This window comes from Myotis brandtii, unplaced genomic scaffold (genome assembly GCF_000412655.1).
Source record: "Myotis brandtii unplaced genomic scaffold, ASM41265v1 scaffold112, whole genome shotgun sequence".
NCBI lineage: Eukaryota > Metazoa > Chordata > Mammalia > Chiroptera > Vespertilionidae > Myotis > Myotis brandtii.
Window position 1 is genome coordinate 9805027 of NW_005353838.1, and position 26404 is coordinate 9831430.

The 26404-nt window shown below is 40.0% G+C and overlaps 1 protein-coding gene across 1 annotated transcript in view; it reads right to left on the minus strand.

The window, feature by feature from the left end:
• PDE11A (phosphodiesterase 11A) overlaps positions 1-26404 on the minus strand; it is a 282794-nt gene that overhangs the window by 59719 nt on the left and 196671 nt on the right. The window contains exons 11-13 of the mRNA XM_005857619.2: positions 20659-20805; positions 20295-20402; positions 7989-8098 (exon numbers count right to left, since the gene is read on the minus strand). Of these exons, the coding sequence (XP_005857681.1) occupies positions 7989-8098; positions 20295-20402; positions 20659-20805 (365 nt within the window). The remainder of the gene's footprint in view (positions 1-7988; positions 8099-20294; positions 20403-20658; positions 20806-26404) is intronic.

Genomic DNA, 26404 nt, shown 5'->3' on the forward strand with positions numbered 1-26404 from the left:
GGCCGCAGGGAGTGGGCCTAAGCTGTCAGTCAAACATTCCCCAAGGGCTCCCAGACTGCGAGAGGGCACAGGCTGGGCTGAGGGACCCCCACCTCGAGTGCACGAATTTTCATGCACAGAGCTTCTAGTTATTTAATAAGTGAACATGTTAGGCTAATCTTAATAATCATTAACGACTAATAATTAATGTTAGATATTTCTTAACATAGATTTCATTTTTATGAAAATACATTTTTCAAAAAGCACAATGTATTGTGCCTTGGCTATATTTGCATTGACCTTTGAAATTCTAGAATACTTCATATTTATATGTGATATGCATATGCTTGGCATGGAACAGGTGCTTAAAAATATTAGCTGCTTGTTAATAAGCTTGCAGTGGTATGTCTGAAGTTACAGTTAAAATTGGAAGAATGATCGTGATAAGTGTGTTAACATATTTTACAATAATGCTATTAACAATAATAGCTATCATGAGTAAGTACCTATCATGCACTAGGCAACAGATTAACAACTTAATACATTATTTTATCTGGTCCTGAAAACAACCGTGAACTAGTATTTTCTTTTTACTTTACAGATGAGGAAACCAAGGCTCAGAGAAGTTATGCTACTTTTCCAAGGTCACAGGGCTAGTAAGTACAAGTTCTGGATTAGCATCCAAGTTTTTAAGCTTCTTCTCTTTAGATAATGAGAAAGCTGATTGTAACTTACACATTTCTGATTTTCGATTCTCAATTTTTGTCAAGCTGGTTGTCATCAATGAAAGAATATTTCCAAATTTAATTCAGAATTCTATCAGTATAACTACTAACCGCAGACTCAGATTCCTATGATTCGTTTCTACTGCTCAGCCATTCCTGGATGTGCCTTTACTGATAGCAGCCATTGATGTAAAGTGGGGTCAAGATGCAATATATTGTCTCTCCCTTCATCACTTTGGTTTAGCAGAACCCACAAAGTTAAAGCAACTAGATGATCCTAAATCACTTTATATTTTCTTTTTTACAGTGTGAGTAGGATGTTTCCTCCTTTAACTAGGGAACAGCTTATAACAAATACACTGGTGCCTCCCGTGCTGCACCTCTCCCTCTGCCCCAGATCCACATGGTTTCTGAACCGCTGCATTTCATCAGAAGGACTCTCAGGGTATTTGTGCAGGTGCAGCCTTTGACTTCAGTGGTTTGAGCATCTTCATCCTCAGATTCTCTCTTTGTTCTCTTTTATAATTCCATTTTACATCTCCCATCCTCACACAATACTGAGTTAATCACAAAAAATGTATAGATTTTGCAATAGAGCCAGACTAATGCTATGAAAATGCTATGAAGACACTGATTCATTCATTCATTCATTCATTCATTCATTTATCATTCATTCATCAACAAGTTTTGATGATAGCTATGATGCCAGACTGCAGGCATGTGGAATACAAAGGTAAGCAAGACATGGCTGTTACCCTCAGGGAGCTCACAATCCCCTAGAATTGTGTAGAAATTTTTCTCTGACCAGACTTACACTAACGACCCTCACCTTTCTGGAAGCAAAATGTTATCTTCGGATTACAAACACATGTGCTGTGAACCTTGTAGGATGGCGAGGGTGAAGTACACAGTTATAAAACTTGATATTAATGGCAAAAAATGAAATGTATCTCTTAGGATAAACTTTATTAAAAATATTCTACAAAATATGAGTTATTTGGAATGTTAAATGGCATTATGGGCAGGAATAAAAAAAAGGGCCCATAGTCTAATGCATTTGGAAAATGCTGGTTCTAAAAGTTAAACTGTTTCTTCATTGTAGGATCTCCCAGAATGTAAGAACACGCATTATGGTTCTGCAGGAGGGGAACATAATATGCAGCATTAACCAATCGTACTTGGTCATAAAATCATTTTTTAAAAGAGGCCATGTCTTTCATGTAATATACTTTGTGTAAAGGTACACTTCTACTTTTTCATATAAAATTTTGGAAAAAAACAAAACAGTCCAAATCAATCACATATGGAAAAAATGGACTTCAACTCCACACCTCATTTTTATTGTCTGTGGTAAGTATACCCATTATACAAGTAGCTTTGGGGCACACATGCCTTAATAGTGAATATATTATATATATTTATGCATATATTTATGCAGGGTGTGTGGAGAGAGAAGGAGAGAAGGAGAAATGAAGAGAAGAGTCTCCAAATTCCAGTACTTATTCATGATGCTCATTACTGACTAGGTCATCCCCAACACACCAAAGTTTTTCCATTTTGGACAGGAGAAACTTATTGAAAAGGAAAGTCAAAGTAAAGCATTCTGTCCCCATAGGCATTCAAGCACTTTGCACAGGCACCAAAAACAGGCGTGCGAAAGGAGGTGTACCTTCAGAACGTCCCCAGATGTGCATATGCTGTGAAAAAGAGGCTTAACGGAAGTGTGCAGCCATGGCTTATAGAAAACTTAAAAAAGGAAAACTATGAAAGGTAATTAGGAAAGTGAGAATTGTTGGGAGGTGGTGAGGAATGGGATTAGGCTGTCATGGCAGATTAATGTGCCCCAGTATTTCACTTCTGGGACCTGGCCGAAAGCGACAAGATGGGTTTTCATTCCCAAGAAATGAGTATAAGAGATTATGCTAGAAATGAACAGAAGTCTCCTAGGAGAATATACTACAAAGCTGCTCGGTACTGATATTTAATCATCAGGGGCAGCTGTAATAGAGAGGGGGATGAGTGGGAAACGCTGTCCCTGGAGAAAACAGGAGAGAGGTGTTAACAGAGCAATTTCAAAGCACTGTGGTATCGTTGCCCTCTCTACCTATTGATCATTCATGGCACGTACTTTAATACTTAAAAATTAAGAATAAAATATGAAAATGCAAAGGTTCACTCATCAGAAAGGCTAAGAGAATAAATTATACTCTGCTATAACCAACTTTTTATTGTAGAGGCATTTTGCATTTTATATAGTAATGTGTCCCTTGCTAAATGTCTCCTGTTTTTTTACAGCCTTATATATGGAAAAAAAGGTAGCATATACTTTGCTTTACATAATAATCGGTGCATTTAAATTATATTTCCAAATCACTTGAAAGGTTGAAATTTGACTGTTAATACTTTAAGGGAAGGGACTGTTGGTTAGACTTCTTTATTTCTCTCACAATGCCTAGCACAGTGCCTTATACATACAAAGCACTCAATTATTGGGGAACAAAGAAGGAAATGAGGATGTACATTTCTTCCTAGGGATTTTCTAAACAATGGCACACACATAGTGAATAAATCTTATTCTAATCAATAAAAAGATAGTTTCTTCACTGTGTTGTAAAAGGTCTCTGTCAGCATCCATTGTCAAGGGAAATTTTGACTGAGGTTGGGTGGTGGTGGCATTCGGTGTCCCGAGTTCAAAAGTGACTCCATATGATAGGGGCAGGGCTGATGGATGTCCCATCTCCTAATCATCTTGAGGAAACACAACAGATCATCTCAGAAGAGGCAGATTTGATAATATGATATGAGGATGCAAAAATAAATTAAAAAATAAAATTGAGTTCTAGTACGAGCAACTTAACACCTATCTAATATTTTTGAAAACTGTTTAATCTTTCACAAGTAACCTAAGACCTGGGAATGTCTATTTCCATTTTTATAAATGAAAGTGTTTAAAAATATGACTACCAAGGTCTAGTTCAGTTCTATGACTTTTATAGCTCCATGTCTTAATTTTCTGGGTGTCAGTTATATTTAAATTTTCCAAAGCTCACGTATATATGGCAAGTTAGCCAAGAAGCTAGAAGCCCAAAGTCCCCAAATAAATATCACTGAGTCATGAGGGAGTATGATGTGGTGGTTAAAGAATGGCTTTTGAAATCAGATAGCCCAGGTCTAAACACCACTCTACTGCATGAATATGGCCAAGTTATTTAACTTTCCTGAGGCTCAGTTCCTCCCATAAAGTGGAGACAAAAATACCTACCCTAACGGGGATGTGGGAGAGCACTTGGGAGAGTCAACAACAAGTAAATTGTAGTTCTTTTCATTGTTTCAGGTACTGTTAGTTGCAAAGAACAGAACTAAATCAGAACCAGCTTCCCTAAAAAATGTTTGATTAAATGATACCAGGAACTCTGAGGGAGCCTAATTATCACGAGTATGGCTGGGTCTCCTGGAAATAGGAGTGGAGATGTGTAAAGCCAGAAATCACGTCTGCTCTTTCTCTGTTTCTCTAGAGTTATACAATTTCTTATTTCTGTGTCTCTCTGACTATCTAGTTTCTTTCCTTCTCTCTGCACATTTCTCTTATCTGCTTGACATGGGGTCATTGTAGCTCTCCCAAAATGGCAGCCTCAGTTCCCAAGTCTGCAGGTTGGATGTCAACAGTAACTGGGCAAATTCCTAAGAGATAAAATATGATTAAGTGGGTTTTAATTAGGGGTGTACGCTTGGCCCAAAGAGCTGAGAGGTCAACTATTAAGAAGGTCTGCCTCTCAGTGTGATGGACAGGCTCTCGCAAGGAGAGGAGAGGGCCAGTGGTATCTGGGTACAAATATTGTACACTTGACTCTTAAAAGAACCCACAGGGTGCTCACTCTTGTTTTATAGAGACAATTATAACACATATATCTTTTCTTTATGCAGAAGTGGCAGAATGGTAGGGGACTAGAAAAGGTATGCAAGAGGAAGATACAATGATGTCATTGCCTAAGAGAGAAAGACATCCTAAAAAAAATGAAATGCAGATACAGGAATTGAAACATAAGGAATTGTAAGTACTATATGATGAAAGTATTGACACTTCAGTAGACTCTAGGGATTGAAGAAGTGAAGATAACATCAAACCTATGACCATAAAAACTTAAGTACTATACGATGAAAGTATATCCAGTTGACACTTCGGTAGACTCTAAGGATTGAGGAAGTGAAGATAACATCAAACCTATGACCATAAAAACTGTGTTTATAATAATCTTTAAAAAGTTATACTTATTTAAAAGTCAGAAAACTTTATTGAAAGCTATAGTAAGATAGTTAAAATCTTACCCATTCATGCATCCATCATTCATTCTTCATTCATGCAGCAAACATTCATTATATGTTTATTATGCTCCTGGTATTTGTTTTACATCATGAGAATTCAAGGAGAAGGGGAGACATGCCTGTTAATCATCAATTAAAATAGAGTGAGAGGCACACTTTTAAAAAAAAGCACAACTTGGGCATTATATGGGCACAGAAAGTTGACAAGGGGAAGTTGCAGCAGGGATAGAACCCTGGGTAGTGTTTGCAGGGGAAAGGAGAAGACGGGCATTCCAGGCAGGAATACTGGGTAGCAGGGGGAAGTGAACTAGCTTGACCCCTTTGAGCATTTCAAATAGCCCCTTGGGTCTGGAGCATAGATGCGTGGGTGCAGGTGGGGTGGAAGGAGTGAGTGCTGGGCTAGAGAAATGGGCAGGAGCCTGATTGAAAAGGGCTTTAAAGGGCTCAACTAAGGAATTTGAACACTATCCTGAAGCCAAGGAGGCTGTTGAATGGCTTTTAAGCAGGAGAGTGGGCTGGGCTTTGAGAATTACAAAGATTATTCTGGAGTGCCAAGGCAAGAAGCCTGGAGGAGAGAGTTGGGCTGGTTGTAGCAACTCAGGAGAGGCAGAGAAGCAGTAGTGACTTAAAACGCAAAGATGTTGACTTTAGGGATACTAAGCAGGGAATCTGGATGGCTTGTGGATTTCTCGTGGTGCTATTCACTGAGACAGAGAGAAAGAAACCAGTATAATCAGCAAGACTGAGATTGAGGTGACTGTGAGATTTCAATAGGAGGTGCCCCTCAAGTGGTTGGAATCAGCATCCTCTGGAGAGAAGAGAATTATGGATCCAAGATCTGGGTTTGGGACTGATCAGAGATGGGTGAAGGCCTGCATGAAGGATCATGTAGAGCAGGAGAGAAACAGGAGAGGACATCAAGAGTGCTGGCTGGGACAGGAGGAAACAGGCCTTGAAGCACACTGAGGAGAAAGGCTAGAAAGGTAGGTGAAATCCTTTGTCTTGGAGGCAAGGGAAGAGAGAGTTCTAGGAAGGAGGGAACAGAAAATGGGTCTCATGGCAAGAAGGGTCAAGAAAGAAGGACAATAAGAATGTCCAGCAGCTCTGGAAAAAGGGGCCATTGATGGCATTACTGGGGGCAGTTCCCCTTGTGAGGTGAAACTGGTTGCCCTGTGGGAGGGCAGGCATTGGGGAAGTGAAGACAATGAACTCTCCAAGAAGACTGACTGGAAAGGAAGAGAAATAGAGCAGAAGCTAAAGGGAGAAGCATGGATTGAGGTGGACTTTTTCAAGAAGGGGGGTGGATTGTTCATATTAATAGGATGCTGAGAGCTAGTAGGAAGGGGAAGGGAGATACAGGGCAGAGAGAGGAAGATTAATGGAGCAAGGTCTCAGAGGAGGGAGCAAGGAAGGGATCCAAAGCCGAGGTGGAGGGATTAGCGTCAGACAAGAGGAAGGACAGCATTTTCACTGAGATAGGAGGTCAGGAGGAAAGGATGGGGCCAGACAGATAAGTTTGTACATGGCAGGGGAGGAAATTGAGGGAGTTCTCGATTGATGGCCTCAATTTTCTTGGTGAAGGAGGAGGCAAGGTGATCTGCTGAGGAGAGCGGGGGAGGTGGTCGACAGGAGGCGGTTTAGGAAGGGAGAGTATTTAGTATATAGAACTTCTGGAACTGCTAAGAGCAATGGAGGACACAGAATCTGGGGAATACTGAGCATCTAGTGATGCCACCAGTTGGGAGAGTATATTTGCTGTATCTCAAACTATGACATTTTCTACTAAAGCCTTTAAAAGCGTAGGCAGAGTCACATGAAATTGAATTGCTAGATTGAACTGGGGCTGAGTTGTTGCAGAGTGGATGTCACAGAAAGTTAAGAGTGTCAAGAAACTGTAGGATATTGAGAAGGCAGGGTTGAAGTGATGGGCTATATGACCCAGGATGGATAGAGAAGGGCACACAGTCAAAATTCATTTGCTAGATCAGGAGCAAATGTAAGTGGCCAGGACTCCAAGGTATCAATAGGTAAGCATTTTGGGGAACAGAAAGGGATGTGGTCTGTTGATGTTTCAGATTATGAGGGTACACCTGCGAGGGGACTTTGAAATCGGTCACCTGAAAGTTAATTATACCACTTTGGTGAAGCCTTTCTTGACATCTCCATTCCCAAACTTTTTCCTCCAGCTTCTGAACTCACATATCATTTTGTCTGCAGACAGGTAGTAAGAACATTAAAACTGGACCCTCAATATATGACTCAGGAGATCTGGGTTTGGGTCTTATTTCCAGCGCCCATATTCTATGGCCTTGGCCACTGTGTGAGCCACAAAGCCACGGCTATCTTGACCAGTCCAAGTTGCTTAAGGACAGATTATTCTGTCCTGTGCACATTATGTGCCTTCACATCTCCAGTACTGATGCAATCTCTTTGTTTGTTTTCCACCTTCCTGTGGGGGGAGCAGAGGCCTTATTCCTCTGGCTTTGCTTTTCTTCCCTGCAGTTTATATGCTATCCAACATAAAAAAAAACCCACCTGGCAGAGGTTCTACTGGGGAAGGAAGAGATATTTTGCCTCATAAAATTTAAAATTTCTTAAGCCCAATTTTCTTTTAATAGTCTCAAAATCAGATTTTAGAGAAGCAAGTCTAAAAGGCTTACAAATGCCATGAAAACAAATATTCTGGGGGGAAAAATAGGCCCTTTAAAATCTGTGCTTTGTTATCTGACTGAGCTCAAGGGAGACAGACCAAATCAACAAGCATGACATGGAGGGCAAATTTGCAATTAAAAGAAGAATAGGGAATTATAAAGATGGATGGGCCCCTTGGCACACGAGCCCAAGTCTGCGTGGCCTTGGCCTTGGATACCAGAAATTAATGCTTTACTCTTTAGCACTGGTCACCTTTGGCTCTGAACAGAAAGGCAAATGCATTAAAATAACAACAATTAGAACACTTACTTAGCTTGGAAGGCATTGTTGGTTCCCCTGTGGTCGAGGTCATGACACAGGCATCCCACAATCACCGCGAGAATTTCCACCTCGGTCAGAATCTCTTGAAACCCGGCGGTCTGGGAAAAAGAGAAAATGGCAACAGTCACCGCCCAGGGCAGGGAGGATGGATAAGGTTCGTCTGCCCAGCAATAATCAGCTCTGTTTTCATACCCACATCAGTTAAGGAAATGATTAACTGCCACCCCCTTAGATGGTAGTGAGTTGGGTGGCCACTTGCACAGCCTTGATCCCACAGTGATGGATTAGCTCCCTGTCAAGTTGCCCCATGCTGGCCTGCCAGAACTAAGCTCAGACCATTGTGTTCCCCTTTTAGAGAAGAGGCTGCACTATCCAGATACAGTGACGGTTTGACAAAGGCCCAGAGCAAAATGTGTTCTGTGAGTCTACATTTCAATGACGAGCATCTAGTGGTAGGGGAGAGGGGGCTGTGAATTTAGAACTGAATGTTATATCCACCAGAAGCCACTCAAATGAAAACCTGCAAAAGAAAACACTCCCACCCCTTAATATTAAAAGAAGCAACTTAGAAGTACGGAAATGGTTACATGATGATATTTTAGATGTTATTCTGTAAGTGCCTTCATTCATATTAGCTTGGCGGACAGATTAAATTCATACAGATAGTAAGGCAGTGCATGTCTTGATTAGGCAACCAGATTGAGGATCAGCTGGAGTATTGTTGGAATTCTTTATTATCCTCTGCAGCTTGCTTGTGTAGTGCATAGGTGTGGTGTGATTTCTTCAGTACAACATTCTTGTTTATAATTTTCTCTTCACTATTGTTTTCTGTCCTGTTTGCCTGGAACTCCAGTTAGTTGGACACTGGATTTCTTGTATTGATTTCCTTGTTTTGTCTTTTTTTTTCCCCATTGCCCATATTGACTTTTTCTCTCTTACTTTCTATGAGTAATAATATTTTTCATCTATAAGAATTTTTGGGTCTCTGTTCCTATTCTAATAGCATTCTACTCTTCTCTCATGGATGCATTATCATATTTTATTTTTTTGAGGATATTAATTATTTCTCTGAAATTCTCTCTGCTCCCTGATTGCCTATTTCCTCTGAGTTATTTTTCTCTGTGTAGTGGTTTCCTCAAGTGCCTGGTAGTTCACACACACGAGTAAAGCATGCAGAGTTCACCACACACCAGTGTGTGAGGAGGGAGGTCTGCAGATTGCTGGGCCCCTATCAGGTGGCGAGCAGATGACAGCTGGCTTTTGGCTGAGATCCCCATGTGTCCATATCTAAGTTCATTTCCTCTGGACTTTTCAATCTCTTGTTTGGAAATGGCATAAACACAGGTTTGGCATTCTGAGAAAAGAGAAGACAGCTTCTCACCTTTGAAGATATAGACTTTCACTTAATTCTCTTATTTTCAGTTACCTCACCCTAACTTTTTTGTTGCTGGTGTCCCCACATTTGGGGTTCAGTTTCTCCAGCAAATACTCTGGTTTCCTGAATAGGTGAGGGAAGAGGAGCCCTCTGACTACGTGGAGAGGGGATGGGGACTTGGGGATGCAGAGCTTTCATTGCCCTTACATCCCATTTCTGTGGTATCCGATACCTCCAGTTCCTGAGCTCTGGTAGCATTGGGGGCTGTTTCTCGTGTGTAACCCTTCCGCTACCCACTCACCTTGAAGGCACTTGGGTTGGACTTTCCTTTTCTCTGCTAAGCTATGAACCACCCTCCCTCAATTTTCTACCTTCATCTATTAAGGTTCCATGACAGGTGGAATTTATGTTTGTTTCTTCTCCCTGTTATTTGGGGGTGATTTTTGAAAGGAAAATTGGACATGAATATCTGTATCTGTCATCTTGAAACTATAAGTCAGTTTAGTTGGGTTTGGATCTTGCTAATACTAAGTAAAACCTGAGAGTCTGCCAAGTATGAAATATTATTCATGGTACTTCTCAAAGGGTGAGAAGCTACATAGAAACTGGTGCTGTAAACAATGAAATGGCACAGAAATTTAGAAATATTTCACCTTTGAAAATGCTATTGATTAGAACTAGCTGATGCATTAAAACAGTCAGAATAGGGATGGGATAATGTTAAACTAAGGTCATTTGACTAGAAATGTAGGAAAAGTTAAAGTTAAATGTCATCAAATAGACTCAATATCAAAATCCAAAATTATTTTTAAGCTATCGGTTATCACCCATTATATAATGTGATGGAATATATTTTACTCGAATGTTTTTCTGTGAAGAACATCTTCCCTCCCATCCTTGTCCCTTTCTGAAAATCCAGCATGAAGTTCTTAAACTATTTGTATCATGGATACTTTGAGAATTTGATGAGAGCCATGGACCCGCTTCCTAGAAAGTATTCTATGATTTTGTAGTGTTCGAAGACCATGGAACCCACCTCTGGATGATCCTCAGAATAAAGAAACCCTGAAAAACAGCACACACCCAATTACACAAAACATATTTGCCTCTCTCACCCGTGATACCCGAGTTACTGAAGCAGCACCTATCTCTTGGCTGTGATTTAGAGCTGCCTGGTAAATGGTTTCTGAGAGTCGTCAGGCCTAAGAAGTGTCCACCTGACACTAAGTGTCCATTTGCTCCTCCCCCGCCCTCATCCATCTTCTTTCTAGTCTTATCCCTTCTGACCTACACTTACATTGAGGAGAAAAGTAAACTGCCTGTTAGAGACAGTATACTTTCAAAAGAGAACAGAGTGGAATCTATACAACAAAATAAATGAATAAATAAAACAGAAACAAACTCATAGTTACATGGAACAAACTGATGGTTTCCAGATGGGAGAAGGGTTGGGGGGCTGGGTGAAAAGGGTGAAGAGATTAAGAAGTACAAAATGGAAGTTACAAAGTAGTCATGGGGATGTAAAGTACAGCAGAGGGAATATAGTCGATCATATTGTAATAAATATGTACGGTGCTAGATGGGTACTAGACTTATTGGGGGACCCCTCTGTAAGTTATATAAATGTCTAAATGTTTAGGTGTACACCTAAAACTAATATAATATTGAATGTCTACAGTAATTGAAAAATTACAAAAAATTAAAAAGATATAAAATTTATGAAGGTGGGGCAGCAGGAAGTGTGAATGCATTTATTTTATGCTCGACTCTATTTTAGTCTTTTATTTTCAAATAATATTATATTTTTTCTGCTCCTGGTCTAATAATTACTTATTTTAATCTGTCTTCTCACCTGTATTCCTTCATGGTCCATTATCAGAGATGGAAAGCAGTGAATACAATATACCGAGGTAGAGACATTCAAGGCACATTGACCTAATCCCCACATCACCCTCTCCAGAGGAGTCTGTGAGCACCCTCTGAGAAGGCCTCCAACAGTCCTCTGTTTGGCTAAAATGTGAGCTGGGATAACCCTACCCTCAGCCACTACAGCATATAACCACTGAAGCTCCAAAGGACCCAAACAGCAAGACTGTTTCACAGGGTCCCCTAGGCTACCCAGTATTTTCCTATCATTTGGTCAACATAAAATGTGAACCAGATAGAAAGTGCCCCTATTTCAAAGCTGATCCTGTACTACCCTAGTGAACAAGAATATTATGGCCAGAGAAAAATATGAGAGACACATCGATTGGTTGCCTCCTGCACTCACCCTGACCAGGGCTGGGGATCGAGCCTGCAACCAAGGTACATTCCCTTGATTGGAATCAAACCCATGGCCCTTCAGTCCTCGGGCTCTAACCCCTGAGCAAAACCGGCTAAGGCACATGATAGGTGTTTGTAGAGTCTTTCTTCTCCCTTCGGCCTTTTCTTTCTTCTGCAGAAGAGAAAAGAGCACAGCTCAGACAACTCCTAGGGGTTTGAAGAACATGGTTTCTCAAGGAAGGGCCTCCTCTAGACGAATCTGTGCACCATGTCCCTAATCTGTCATCATGTCTCAACCAATCTATAGACAACTTCAACTTGGAAGTGTGAGCTTAGGGCTGAAAGGCAGCATTTCCATTTAATTTCTGGTATTCCTTAAGTCCTAACATGCAATATTGCAGGGTCACTGTCTAGGGCAGGGTGGGCAAACTTTTTGACTCGAGGGCCACAATGGGTTCTTAAACTGGACCGGAGGGCCGGAACAAAAGCATGGATGGAGTGTTTGTGTGAACTAATATAAATTCAAAATAAACATCATTACATAAAAGGGTACGGGTTTTTTTTTTTTTTAGTTTTATTCACGGCTGGCCTAGAGCCTTCAGAGGGAGCATGGCTTGCCCACGGCTGGTCTAGGGCCTTTGTTTGGTATATTATTAAAATTAAATTTACTTTAGCCAAAGAGTGCTCTTTGAGGGTTTCATGTAAATGCCACATATAAAGTGCTGGTGTCTTCTAATAAATGCCCCAAATTGCAATGTTGATGGCTGACCCAGCTCTGCTAGACTGTCCTTCACATGAGGTGTCTGTCAGTGATAGTTCTATGAGAAGTCTGCTTTCAATCACTACCCCAGTTGTGAGTAGATCAGAGTGGCGAGGACATTGTTAAGACACATGTTTGGGCTCCACGGACATTTACCGCTGGCCCAGCGTGCTTCCTTTTAGGATACTATTTTGTTGGCTTCAGGATGGAATGGCCACTTCTCAACATGCAAATCCTAGGGCAGGCTGGTGGGTATCAGTCTATTCAATATGCTCCAAAGCAGTGATTTTAGGCAGAGGACTTGATCAAGTTTAAGGTGGAAGCAGATTTCAGTTGCTTACCAAGAGTGCTTACAAATAAATTGCTGCTGCTTGATGCTATAGCCCATCTTCCTTTCAAAAAAGGATCCTATCTTTGCCAACCAGAGATGATGAAAGCACAAGGGAGACAAGAGCAGGTGCTCACAACCACAATCCTCTCCTGTGAATAAAACCCTCTGCACAGACTGCAGCATCTAGGCTGAATGGTCATGCCCCCTTGGTGTTTACAGTAATGTTTATCTGTCAATATGTAGATCTGCTAAGCTAAAAAAACAGGTACTGCCATCTCATTTTCTGGCCCAAAGACCAGAACCTTTCCAGCCACTAGGGGACCACCATCCAGCACCATGTTTACACGTCTCCTTCACCAGAGGATGCGATACAATACAGAGCAGTTGTACTTTGTCTAATTATCCACGGGAGCGGGATAGTTTTGTCAGATTTGCTTGTCTTTCTGTAGCCAAATCTTGATTTGGTCTTTATTAAATATTGATGGAAGTCTACAATGATCCTTTCCTTACTAAGCTCAGAGTTGGAAGGACCCTACAGTCTACACTTAAATACTGTTTTATAACCAGAACCTTCTCAAGGCACTCACTACCAAATCATAAAACCTAAGTTATACTTTGGATAGATCTTGTCTCTCAACCTCAAATCATATTGCAAATGCTTGCCCATGTAAGTCTCAGAATGGCAAGTCCGCAAAACTTAATGGTGTGTCTGGTATAATTATATGTGTTGAGTAAATGATGCATGAATAAAAAAATTGAATTGATTTTAATCAATTTTATTTAGTTATGTTTTAACCATTTCCATGACTTAATTTTTAACCTATTAGTTAGAATAATTTTCAGAAAATTATTCATTTTGGAAAGTCAAAAGCATACACAAAATAGAATCTGATAATGAACCTCCATGCATTCATTACCTAACTTCAACAGGAAGCCATGTTTAGCCAGTCTTGTTTCATCTATATTTTCACATGCATTGTTTTGTTTGTTTGTTTGCTGGAGTTATTTCAAAGCAAACCTCTGGTATCTCATTTTCTGGCCCAAAGACCAGAACCTTTCCAGCCATTAGGAATATGCTTTATTTCATTCTCAAGAAGTCCTGATGGGGTTAAATAAAAATCATTTAATATACCTCTCCTCTTATATTTTGATAAAATGTGCAAAAAGATATACAAATGGGATAAGGAAAATTTCAGGATAAATATCTTAACAAGATGTAAAAAAAAACAGGCTTCCACTTCAATTTAGATAATACAATAAACACAGCTCTATGTATGTAGCACACCTACTGTATTTAAAAAAGATACCAAAGAAAATGCATATTAGATTCTAAGGACTTAACTTTCAAACACTAAGAATATATGTACTTTATGATTTTTTGAGAACAAAGAGGGCATATTCTGTTCATGTTTAGAAATATAGTTTATATTTTATGATAAATTACTAGTGAATTGGATATATAGTCTAACCTGTGGTTGATGAGAACAGAAAATGAAGCAGATCACGTGGTCAGCACTAACGGTGCAGAGAGGCAGCTCCTCCCAGTGCCACCGGAGGCCAGGTTGATGAAGTTCAAGCATATGAGACCTCTTCGGACCTTCCCCAAATTTTTACTAGCCATCCTTCAGCCAAAATTAAACATGAGACTCTTAAAAAAATTAAAACTTTTTAAAGCTCCCAGCTGGACACCCTCAGGTGCCAGGTCTCAGCCCCAAGAAAGTGCCTCTACTGAGTCATAAACCGTGGAAATGGAGGCTGTGATAAACGACCCTGGCTCTGCTGCGAGTCTCCCTGACCTGGAGGATTCGGCTGGCGTCATAAAACACAAGTGACAGATTAAGCAGTTTACCAACACCATAAAAATCTCAAGAATAAATTCACTTTAATCAAAAATGCTATATTGTAACTAGGCAGCCCCAGTCCCCAAACCGCATACATTTCCTTACAAGCCCATGTCCATGAGTAAGAGCTTAGCCTTTTCCCCAAACGCCGGGCATGGCTATGTTCATACGGTTTTACAATTTACATGTCCTAAGAAAAATACTCAGCCCTGGCTGACGGTGCGGGAGAATTTATTTTCACTAGAAAGGGAATGACCCATAACTCATGAATGGCAGCGCTTAAAGTGAGTTATGGAGGTTACTCTCTTGTGTGAGGAAATGGATTGGATTATCCTTCTGCCCAATTGTATGTTTGGTTATTAGCGCACCAGGTTCTTAATTATGTGTGGCTTTGCCTTTTTCTTTTTATAAAATAAATGTGGATAAAGGAATGTCAGCTAGAAGCATGGAGTGCTTGATTGGAGCTCTGGTTATGTGGCCAGAGAGAATAAAAATAGAAACCTTCTTATAAGATTAAGAGGCAAGAGTCTTAAGTATAATTTAAACAATGTATTCAAATTGATTCGCTCCATAGTTAATTTATAATGCCCTGTGCTGATATTCTGCAAAAACATTAAAAATCACTCCTTTTTAAAATTAAAAAAATTGCCATTCTGAAAGTTATACTGGAAATCAATCTTTCCTACATGAAGATTAAAGAATTGATTTTTTCTAACATACAGGTTTTATTGTATTATTATTGTATTATTAGTAGGGAAATGCAATGTAAAATGATGTTTGATGATTACAAATATGACTGTTGTTTTTTTTTTACTTTATTACAGTCTGTTACAGAACAAAACTTGTAGCTTTCTTTGTACTTTTCAATGTTATAATCTAAAAGCAATTATTTTTTCTGTTGAAATTAGGATTCTGGTTATTGATAAAAAATATTTTAGTTTAAAATTCCACTGGTGCTCTTCTTCTTGGGGAAAAGAGTTCCTATTGTGTTTTTGAGATCTTTCAGAAAAAATTTGCCACCTCAAAAATCAACGGCTTCCCTGAAAACGGCAGCCGGCAGGCAGCAGACAGCGCATTTTCCTCAAGCTGGCGAACAGGACGGATTTTTCTCCCTAAACGTCCCTTCTGCTCTCTAGTTTGAATTATCAATAAAACGGCTTGGCTTATCTGTGAAAATAACCTTGTTGACAACACAAATAAGGACTTAAACAAAACATGCTACCTTCACGTTTAAGATTTAGGAAGCCCCCAGGAAATGTCAGGGGGTGTCAGTGTGTTTGCCGTGATACTTGGTCATTATTAGTGTTTAACTGCAATTCCCCACCAGCGCCACGCGGCTAGCACCACTATAAATTTTAATGTGATCATGTGCTCTACTCTTTTCATATTCAGTGAATTCTGCAAGATCATAATATTCTGTATGAACCCTAGCTGAACCTCAGTGTGATAGGATGAAAGAACAAGATTTCTAGCAGTGACAGTTGTTCATCATTTTATAGTTTTTTTTGGGAAAAAAACTGGACACTGAGCAACATGGTTCCTTGAATCATATTACCCCAAACTAAGTCCACGCGTTCAATGAATCTTTGTTGAGCCCTCCAGGATGCAGGGCACGGCCCAAAGTGCTAATGACTACATTTATGGGATAGTAAAGAACACGGACTCTTAAGGAAACCTTCTCCCCGCCCCCCACTCTGGAAAGTCTGTCAACGCTCATACATCATTTATAAAACCAAAAACTGTCTCTGCAACCTCGGCTCCACCACATGCCTGTTATTTTGCAGAGTACAAACAAAAGCCCGGCTGTTTCCTCTATCTGGTCTGTACTGTGAATATAAGAAGTGTGTTTGTCACCTTTCATTGCGCATGTGCTCGATGGAATATCTATTCTACAAGCTTCTGTAAATAAAGAGAATATGTATAATTATTCTTCATCTGCAGGTTTTTATTTCTTGTCTTAATCACAAATTATAAACGGCACTATATACTCTGTTTATCCGAGGAATTAAAAATATTTGGACAATTTCAGCTATTTAAATATCTCTTTAGAAGCAAAGAATAATGTTGAAGCTTTTGTTTCAAAAATCTGGAATCCAGAGGCATGGAATAAATAAGTCATTAACAAGGTTTCCAGTGAACTAAATTTCCACCATTTTATATAAAATTGCCTCTCCCACAAAGCAGTTTGTTCTTTTTTTTTTTTTTAATTTCTAAAGGAACAAAACTGCTTTGTTACCTAGACATAAGGTGGGACACTTTTGCAGAACATAATTCTCCCAGTCAATAGTTTATTCTCTGTGTTTGAAATGATTTTAGGGTTAAAGGTTAGGAATCTGGTATGTATATTTATAATTTGTTTGTGCTGTCGTACATAGTGTCATAATTTGCTCAGCAATGACACACAACTATGAATTTTCCCATTGCCAGAGACAATGGGCTTAAAAAACACACCCATAGATGCAAGGTCACGGGGAGAATGCCTTATTACTCATGCTAACAGCTCAGAAAGAAAGGAGGCAGATTTCTTCTTATGGGAGGGGCCCTTTTGTACATACTGGCTTTGTTGGTGTCTCTTCTAAAACAAAAAGAATATGGGGGGGGGGTGCCTCAGTATCTCCTGTTCTCTAAGAAACACTTTCAAGGAAGGTTAGTAAGGTGTGGCGCCCCCCCCCTCCCCACCACCCCTCACTCCTCCCCCACTTTCCTGCCAACTGGCTGGGAAACTTTGCCTTGGAGCGCCATCTAGAGGAAAATGTAGCGCACATAGGCCATGTTTTCTTGGCTTTGTGACTCAGGCGGAATCCGTAGTTGGATTTCCCTCCCAGATTAATAGAGATTTTGGCTCTATCTTAACACGTGGAAACAGAATAAGATACAACTAGAATGTAAATAGAATCACTTATGATAAAAAACCAGTGAAAGACCCTAATACTCTTCAGGAGTGTCCTTTCATGGGAAAAAGTAGGTTATCATTTTGCCATAGATTGAGGTCATATTCCAGAAATTAGGATTGATGAATGAATTAAATTCACTTTTTTTCTTCAGTGATCAAGTAACATTTTGTAATTCTATAATTATTTCCTTAGTTAAAAAATTCTAATGAACTAGATTGTCCATGGTCAAGATGGAGAAGATATTGCTTGTGTTAGGAACATACCAACGCTGACATTTTCAACCTATTGTAACCCTTAGTCAAGTTCAGCAAAATTTAATGAGCAGAAAATAATATTTTTTACAGATGTGGTTACTCCTTTCAATTCCAGGGAGAAAAAAGTAACATTGACCAACATATTCTTTCCAAAGTCATGTTTTTATTTTGCAATACCCATCCCCCGACACACCACAAGAGAACTTTAATAGCAAGCTCTCTCAGTTTGCCTAGCATTAATACAAAAACAAAACCCAAATCTTCTCAAACAGTGATACTCCTTGCCCTAACCGGTTTGGCTCAGTGGATAGAGTGTCGGCTTGTGGACTCAAGGGTCCTGGGTTCGATTCCAGTCAAGGGCATGTACCTTGGTTGCGGGCACATCCCCAGTAGGGGGTGTGCAAGAGGCAGCTGATCAATGTTTCTCTCTCATCGATGTTTCTAACTCTCTATCCCTCTCCCTTCCTCTCTGTAAAAAATCAATAAAATATACATTAAAATAAATAAATAAATAAACAAACAGTGATACTCCTCAAGGTTGCTGAGCAGACTTGCAAAAATAACTATACCCTTGAAATATTCTGGCAGTGTGAGTACCACCATTGTGGTGACGTAGTTTGAGAGTTCTGCTTTCTTCAACTTCTTGAAAAGGATCAAGATGGTCCATTTTATGGGAACATTTACTGAAGACAACTGGGTATGCATTTCCTTTTACTCCTAAGTGCCCACCCTGATCCTGCCACTCTTGCCAGCTTCCCCATCCCAACTACTTTAAGGCTTGTCATGAAAGTCTGCTTCTACCGTTGCCATCTCTAACTCACAATGTCATGGCCAGCCATTCCTTTCCCTTGGTTGAAAAGGTTCCTGTTTCCTTATTTTGAGATTTCGCTATAAATCCATAGGTTCTCCAAAAGAACAGGTTAATAATTTCTTTATTGAATGTCCTCTGTGTGCCAGACATATGAACTCTGCACACAGAAAATTATTCCTTGTCCACTGAGATCTGATATGAAAAAGCAAAATGAAAGTGGTTATTATTATTTTTGAGCAATATTGGCACTTGAGCAATTAAGGCACACAGTTCAAAGCATCTTTCTTCCTCACGTGACAGGCTGACTGCTTTTCATGGTGTAAGTTACAGAGGATGGGGCCAGTCCACTTTTCCCAAGCTGGTCTTCTTGTTCCTTACGCAGCTGCGGATCCAAAAACAAGCCCTTGAGTGTAAAAGTGAAGACATTTTCGTCCCATCTTCTTGTGCTATCGGCACACTTGAGTTCATCAATCCAACATGCGTTTCTTGAAAACCTACCATGTGCATGACAGAGTACAAGGTGCTGGTGAGGATCTCAATAAACAGGTGCTGAGCCAATAAGTGAAAGTTATTGAAAGAACAAGAAATTATCTCTTCAGCCTCAAGAAGCCCACTCTGTAGGAGAACAGGAGACTGTAACTTAAAACACATGGCAGACATAGCTCAGAGAAGTAAGTGATTGTTGGCGGATGCTTGGGGAGAAAAGGGAAGACTTCGTGGAAAAACTGGCATTACATCAATGCCTTAAAGGATGAGTAAAGTTTGAATTGGCAGAGAATTTCATGAAGAAACAGAATACTCTTCGCTCATTTGGACTGAAAGGAAATGTATGTCGTTTGGAGTTCCCTGTTTTGGATTTAAGTTTTAATCTGGGTGCAGAGATGTAAGGTATTTAGATTGCTGTTATGTGAATCCAAAACTCATGTTCTCCTTTCATTTTATATAGTAAACATGTTCACACGCACATACACACGTGTATGCATACAAAGGCATGATATATAACAGTGAGGCTAAAGAAATCAATAAATTTAAGCCAGGAAACATTTTATTAGATGATAGCTTAACAGTCTAAGTTGAAAAATCAGGCCAAAACAAGCCTTATTTCTTGCCAGCAAATGGAGATGAATAGAGAATTTTGTTTCAATCTTTGCCACAAACATTTGCTTTTAGATTAAATTCCAAGGCTTACTTCTGGCAAGCTGCCCTAGTTTTCTCCATAAAGAAAGACTGCCCACCACGACTGGGTTACAGCCCCTGGAGCGGAGATTTCACCCCTAGTGCACCCCTACATCTGAGAACATCCACTCCCGCTCCCTCCTGGGGCTTCCCTTGGCCGCCCTGGCCATTCTCCCAGATCAGCCTTCTCAGGATTTCCGTGTCCCCGGGGGTAAGGTTCACACACCCCTACTTTGGCTTTCCACCAGCCAGTCTTATCCAGTAATCTCTTTGTTCAGTTACTCATCCCCATATCCTTTGCAAAAAAAGATTACTTTGTAAATCCAAGCATTTCTTTTGTAAAAAGAACCAGTTTCCTAAGATAAAACATTGAAGAGGCGCAAGCAATCATTCCAAGACTACACCTGCTTCAAATGTCAGTGAAAGCTCAGACACTGCCGTGAAACATGCCCTCCCATAACCAGGGAGGTAAGTTCCATGTAAAATAAATCACACGGTGATGTGTCACAGACACGGAAACGTGAAGCAGAAGGCCTGGAGGCCCACACAACTGACAGATGACTCTCACCGTCACTAAACACACTTACAGTCAACATCGCAAACATCAGCTGGCACACGTTGAAGGCGTGTCTCCAGTTGTGGTACAGAACCATTCGATAATTTTTCCTCACTGTTAAAAGCCACCGGCACAGTGTCTGAAATGGGAAGGGAAAGGTTGTGTCAGGCAGTTGTATGTGTGTCTGGCGGACCAGTACCCAAACGATGCCTCGGAGTCATCTTGGACGATTCAGATCCCTTCACAAATATCTCATGTAATTTTTTTGGTGACCCTATGAAGTGTGCAGGGAAAGTATTATCATCCCCAGTTTGCATTTGGGAAACTCGAGGCTCAGAGTAGCTGCCATGGTGTCCCAAGTGCACTCCGGAATCACCCGGGACAGTACACCTTACCTCATAGTCGATTTTAAATTTCTGAACCATCCCCAGCTCCATGAACATCCGAAGAGCAGCCGTGATCATGGCATCAACATCGAGAGAAAAGTCATCAAAATGGATGTCATCGATGGCAAGTTCTGACACCAAAGGGATGTTGGCTGCCTACGAAAGCAAAAGACATAAGTCAAGGCAAGTTCACCAGTTTTTCCAAGCCCCTCATCTTGCCCTCCTCTCCTGCTTATCTGACGGGCCACATAAATCAGACCTGACCTGCACTTACACCCTGATGCAGCTAAACTCTGAGCTGGAAATGTCTTTTGTTTCTGAACTGCAAATGCCCCAAGCAAATGAAAGGGGGAGGGTAAAAGGAAGCTAATCTGAAGAAAAAATATACACACTGGATCTAGTCTGCAGAATTTAGAATACAAAGCTGTCTAGTTTACTGAAACCACAGTCATACAATATATTCTGATGCATATTACAGAGCAGTAAATGCACGAAACATCTGGGCAGCCAGCAGCTGTGAATTTTAATTGCTGCTAGTCAGGAGAAGGACATGGGGATACACTGCTCTGCCTTGTTTTTTGTATCCTTAAATCCTGTAGCTGTGCACGTGCTCTTTGTTACACGCGTTGTGTATATTCGTAAGGATGGAAAGGATCAGAAAGCACATCTCTGGTGCAAAATGTGATTTCTTAACAAAACAAATACTTGTAGCGTTAGTATAGGCATATGCTTCATTGAGGGAATACATTTGCAAGATTGTTTAGTTTCATTATCTCTAAACCATTTGATAATTTTAACATAATTACAATAGTGGTTATACAAAGTTGTCCCTTTGTATCTAAGGAGAATTGGTTCCAGGACCCCCATAGGTACCAAAGTCCATGGATGCTCAAGTCCCTTATATAAAATGGCATAGTATTTGCATATAACTTACATACATCCTCCATATACTTTAAAGCATGTCTAGATTACTTACAATACCTATGCAAATGGTATGTAAATACTTGTTATATTGTCTAGGGCAGTGGTTCTCAACCTGTGGGTCGTGACCCCTTTGGGGGTCGAACGACCCTTTCACAGGGGTCGCCTAAGACCATCAGAAAACACATATATAATTACATATTGTTTTTGTGATTAATCACTATGCTTTATTTATGTTCAATTTGTAACAATGAAAATACATCCTGCATATCAGATATTTACGTTACGATTCATAACAGTAGCAAAATTACAGTTATGAAGTAGCAACGAAAATAATTTTATGGTTGGGGGTCACCACAACATGAGGAACTGTATTAAAGGGTCGCGGCATTAGGAAGGTTGAGAACCACTGGTTTAGGGGATAATGACAAGAAAAAACTTTGTACATGTTAAGTTCAGACAAAACCCAAAACCATCATAGGCCTAACTACATAGTATAAGTCAGCAACAACATAACATTTTTGTTCCAATAGTTTCCATCTGCCCTGGGTTTAGTCCTTAGATGTGAGACCCCTGGATATGGAGAGCCAGTTGTATTCATTGTTTTCAAAACACTCGTGTTAGGCAGCTGTCAATCAATTGTCCCACACAAATTTAAAGGTGAGAAAAAAATATTTGGGAATATATATATAATTTTTCTTTCTGATTGTATTGGGTTTACCATATTTTTGGGGCCAGTCTTGGTAAGGGAATAATTTCTGTGTTTTCAGATTATCAGGGACCATTCTGTTTCCATATTTCTAGTCTATTCCCTGGGTGTAAATTCCCAGGGAATAACTGATGCCCTGGGACTAGTTTGGCTGAGCAATGAAGTCCAGGTCTGGTGACTCTAAGCATCCCAGAAACCATATAATCAGTCCTTTCTTCCCACCTCCATCTTCCTCCACAGGCATTTACATCTCTAGGCTAAAATCCAAGCACAACATGAAAGAAAAATGAACAAATAAATAAATTACAAGACAAGTTACATTCTGCAGATTGGTTATTTTCATTAAAAAATGAATCAGCTTATCCTTCAGTGAATCATTGTAAAATATTAGCATGTTTGTAGAATCTAGCTCCTTGGAATTAAAAAGGTAAGACTTGTGAAATTCAAACATGGTAGTGGTAGAAATAATCTCTGTGTGTATGTCCTTATTTGAAGTTCCTGGCTTTATGCTAAGCACTTCAGTACTTGTTTTTTACTTTAAAAATATTTTAAAATCAAAGTTATACATAAACATAATTTAAGAGTTAATTAGGTCTGCAAAGCTAGACACACCCCCCCCCCAACTCACACACACACACACACACACACACACACACACACACACACACACTTGTGGAGCTCCTCTGGCGCCAAATTTTTAATTATTTTGTTTGAAGCATTTTTATTAACTTCCCAACATTGAAGATGAAGCTGTCTCACACTTTATCTGTAACCTCTGTGATCTTCTACACTAACCCTTCTTACTTCCCAATATACAGGGTGGGTCAAAAGTAGGTTTACAGTTGTGAGTAAGCAAAACACAGAGTCTAGTCTTGTATTCTTATTTATTAATTATTGTATTATTTTCTATACTAATAACTTTATACCTACTTTTGCACCACCCTGTCATAATATAATAACTTTGTTTAGAGAAATATTCAGGGTTATATTATCACAGCTATGTAAAAGACAGTCATAGCTAAGTCATTAAATTTACTATGATTATTTTTCTTTCCTTGACAGCATTTTGTATTTTGCAGAGTTAATAATTATCTTTTTAAGTCTGTGCTTAGTTTTCTATATACTTACCATTATTTCAACCCCCTAAATTCTGCACAATTATCTAAGTCTCATGTGAAAAAAAGATTGGATAGCGTCTTAATTTTGTTTCATGGATACAATATCTTCTCTTACCCCTCTGCTGGTGTTAATGATAATTCTACTTGACATTTTCTTCTTCCTTCATACCTCAGAGTTTCTGCAATCTGTACTAGGGGGCTTCTATGTCTGATGCCTAGCTTTTGCCCCAGGGTGTTCCTCCACCATACTCCCAGGGGTGTCTCCATCTCTCTTTTATTTCTGTATCCGACATCTTTCTCTCTTCCTTGTGTCTCTCCTCATTACAGTGAGGCATCTTCCAACAGGTTCCTAAGAGGAAGTGTGTGGTAGGAAAATGTGTATGTCTGATTGTTTTCATATTATTGTCACAACTGATGGATAATTTGTCTAGATACAGATTTCTAGGTTGGAAATAATTCTTGGAATTAGGACTTGGAAGGCACTGCTGTTTCAGCTTTAGATGTTACTTTTGTTCAGAGTCTCAATCCTTTGAAAATGACTCCCTCTCCTGGGCCATTTTTGTAGGATCTTCTTTTTGGCTTCCAAAGTTCTGAAATGTCATGAAAATGTGTCTAGGTGTGAGTTTATTTTCATTTACATTCCTAGGTACTTTTGAACCCTTTAATCTGGAAAGTCAAGTCCTTTAATTCCAGTAAAAGAAAAAAAAGAAAGAAAGAAAACAAAGTAAAATACTCTCTTTGATGAATCAAAAAAATCTTTCCTCCCTTATTTTTCAGGAATTCCTTTTATTTGATCTTTGGCCTGGTTTTATTTCCTCTTTGGCCTGGCTCATCTTTTCTTGTCCACATACTTCTTTTTAATTGTTTAAAAATAGCATCCTATTCCTGGCTGGTGTGGCTCAGCTGGTTGGGTGTCATCCTGTGCACTGAAGGGTTGCTGGTTCAATCCCCAGTTGGGGTCGTTCAGGAGGCAGCCGATTGATGTTTCTCTCTCACATTGATGTTTCTCTCTCTCTCAAAATCAATTTTTAAAAATATTTTAAAAATAGTATCCCAATTTTGTTTCATGGATCAATATCTTCTCTTGCCTCTCTGAGGATGATAATGATAATTCTAATTGACATTTTTTCTCCCTTCATACATTACTTTACTCCCTTCACTTTGTTTTAATTGTAAAAACACAGAACATAAATTTATTCTTTTAACAATGTTTAAGAGTACAGAACAGTATTGTTAACTATCTGCACATTTTTGCACGATAGATATCTAGAATTTTCCATCTTGTATGACTGAAACTCTGTATCCAACGAACAACTCCTCATTCTACTTTTCTGTTTCTATGATTTTGACTACTTTAGATACCTCACATAAGTGCAATCATGCAGTAGTTGGCTCTTTGTGATTGTTTTATTTCACTCAGCATAATGTGTTCAAGGTTCACCCAAGTTGTACCATGTGACAGTATTCTTTTGTATATAAGGCTGAATAAATACCCCATTGTATGTATATACCACATTTCTGTATCAACTCATCTGTGGGGCAGAGGCTGTAAAGGCATTAGAGGCTTTCCCTGGCAGAGTGGTAATCTTTGGTTTTCTGCTCCTGTTTAAGCAGGGCTCTAAAAGCTTCTGGGGGCTTCTGTGTAGGGGAATCTGATCGACTGTTTACTTGGGGAAGCCACCAAACGTTGGTATCTTTGAGACTTTGCTCTTTAGCTATTCATATTCCCCAGGGAAGCATCTTCCGGCTGGACCTGGTGGGGAAGGGGCGTGGAGAAGGAGCCTCAGCACTGGTCAATAATTCTTCATCAACCCCCCGCACTCCCACCTCAAGTTTTGCACTGGGGTCCCCCTAACCTAAGGACCCGCTGTTATACCCTCTTCGGAGGACGAGCCTCCAGTCTTAAGGCGTGGAGGAATGAGACAAAGGATCTAGAGATCAAACTGCTCTTAGATTCTCTGTTTATCTGTTTATAGCCCCACCTTTATCCTTTCTTCCAAATTAGCCAATTCCTGAGCTACTTGGGGGCAAGAGTCTGTGATATAAATCTATTTGCCTCTCAGCTTTTCCCATTGCTAGCCTATGTTTTCTTTCTTGGTTTTGCTAAGTTACTTAACACTTGTCCATTCCTTTGTTTTTGAGAATTTATGCCTTAAAAAATATCCCAGCTCTAGCCAGTTTGGCTCAGTGGATAGAGTGTGGCCTGAGTTCCAAAGGGTCCCGGGTTCAATTCTGGTCAAGGGCACGTACCTCGTTTGCAGATTTCTCCCCAGCCCTGGCCCTGGTCAGGGCGAGTGCAGGAGGCAATTAATCGATGTGGCTCTCTCACATCGATACTTATCTCTGTCTTTCCCTCTCTCTTCCACGCTTTCTAAAAATCAATGGAAAAATATCTTTGGGTGAGGATTAAAACATAAATAAATAAAAATAAAAAGTATTCCTTTATTGTTGTTTTAATGTGGTTGGTTACGGAACACAATAAAGTTAGTGTGTTTACCATCTTTACCTAAAAATCATGGAAATTATCTTTCTTGAATGTCTTAAATAACCCGTTTGGAGAACTCTGGTGAGCTAGCCTTTGTCTGTATTCCCTTTGCCTCTCTGTGCCTGGGCCTGGTTGCACCGTGTAGACCTTTCTCTTGTTCTGAGCCTGTGTGTTCACTCTCATCCACCCTGACCTGGCTTCTTGGGCTGTGACAACCTTAGAGGCAGGCGCCGCGTTTCCTTCCCTCAGGAAAGCTCTGGAGTGACTTTCTGTCTGCATCACAGGTTTCCAGGCTGTGCGTACAGAGAAAGCCATAGACTTAGAATGATCTGTGCTTGCTTTAATTTGTTCAAATTCAAACTCAAATACAACTGGAACCCCATTTTCCAAGACGGTAAAAGCCCAGCCCCCAACAACACAGGTGGCTGGTCTCCCAAAAGTCTGGCAAAGGAGGCCTAACAGAAATAGCAATGGAGACGGCATTGCGTCTCCCCAGGTGGCCCTGTCTTGTAGATTATTAAT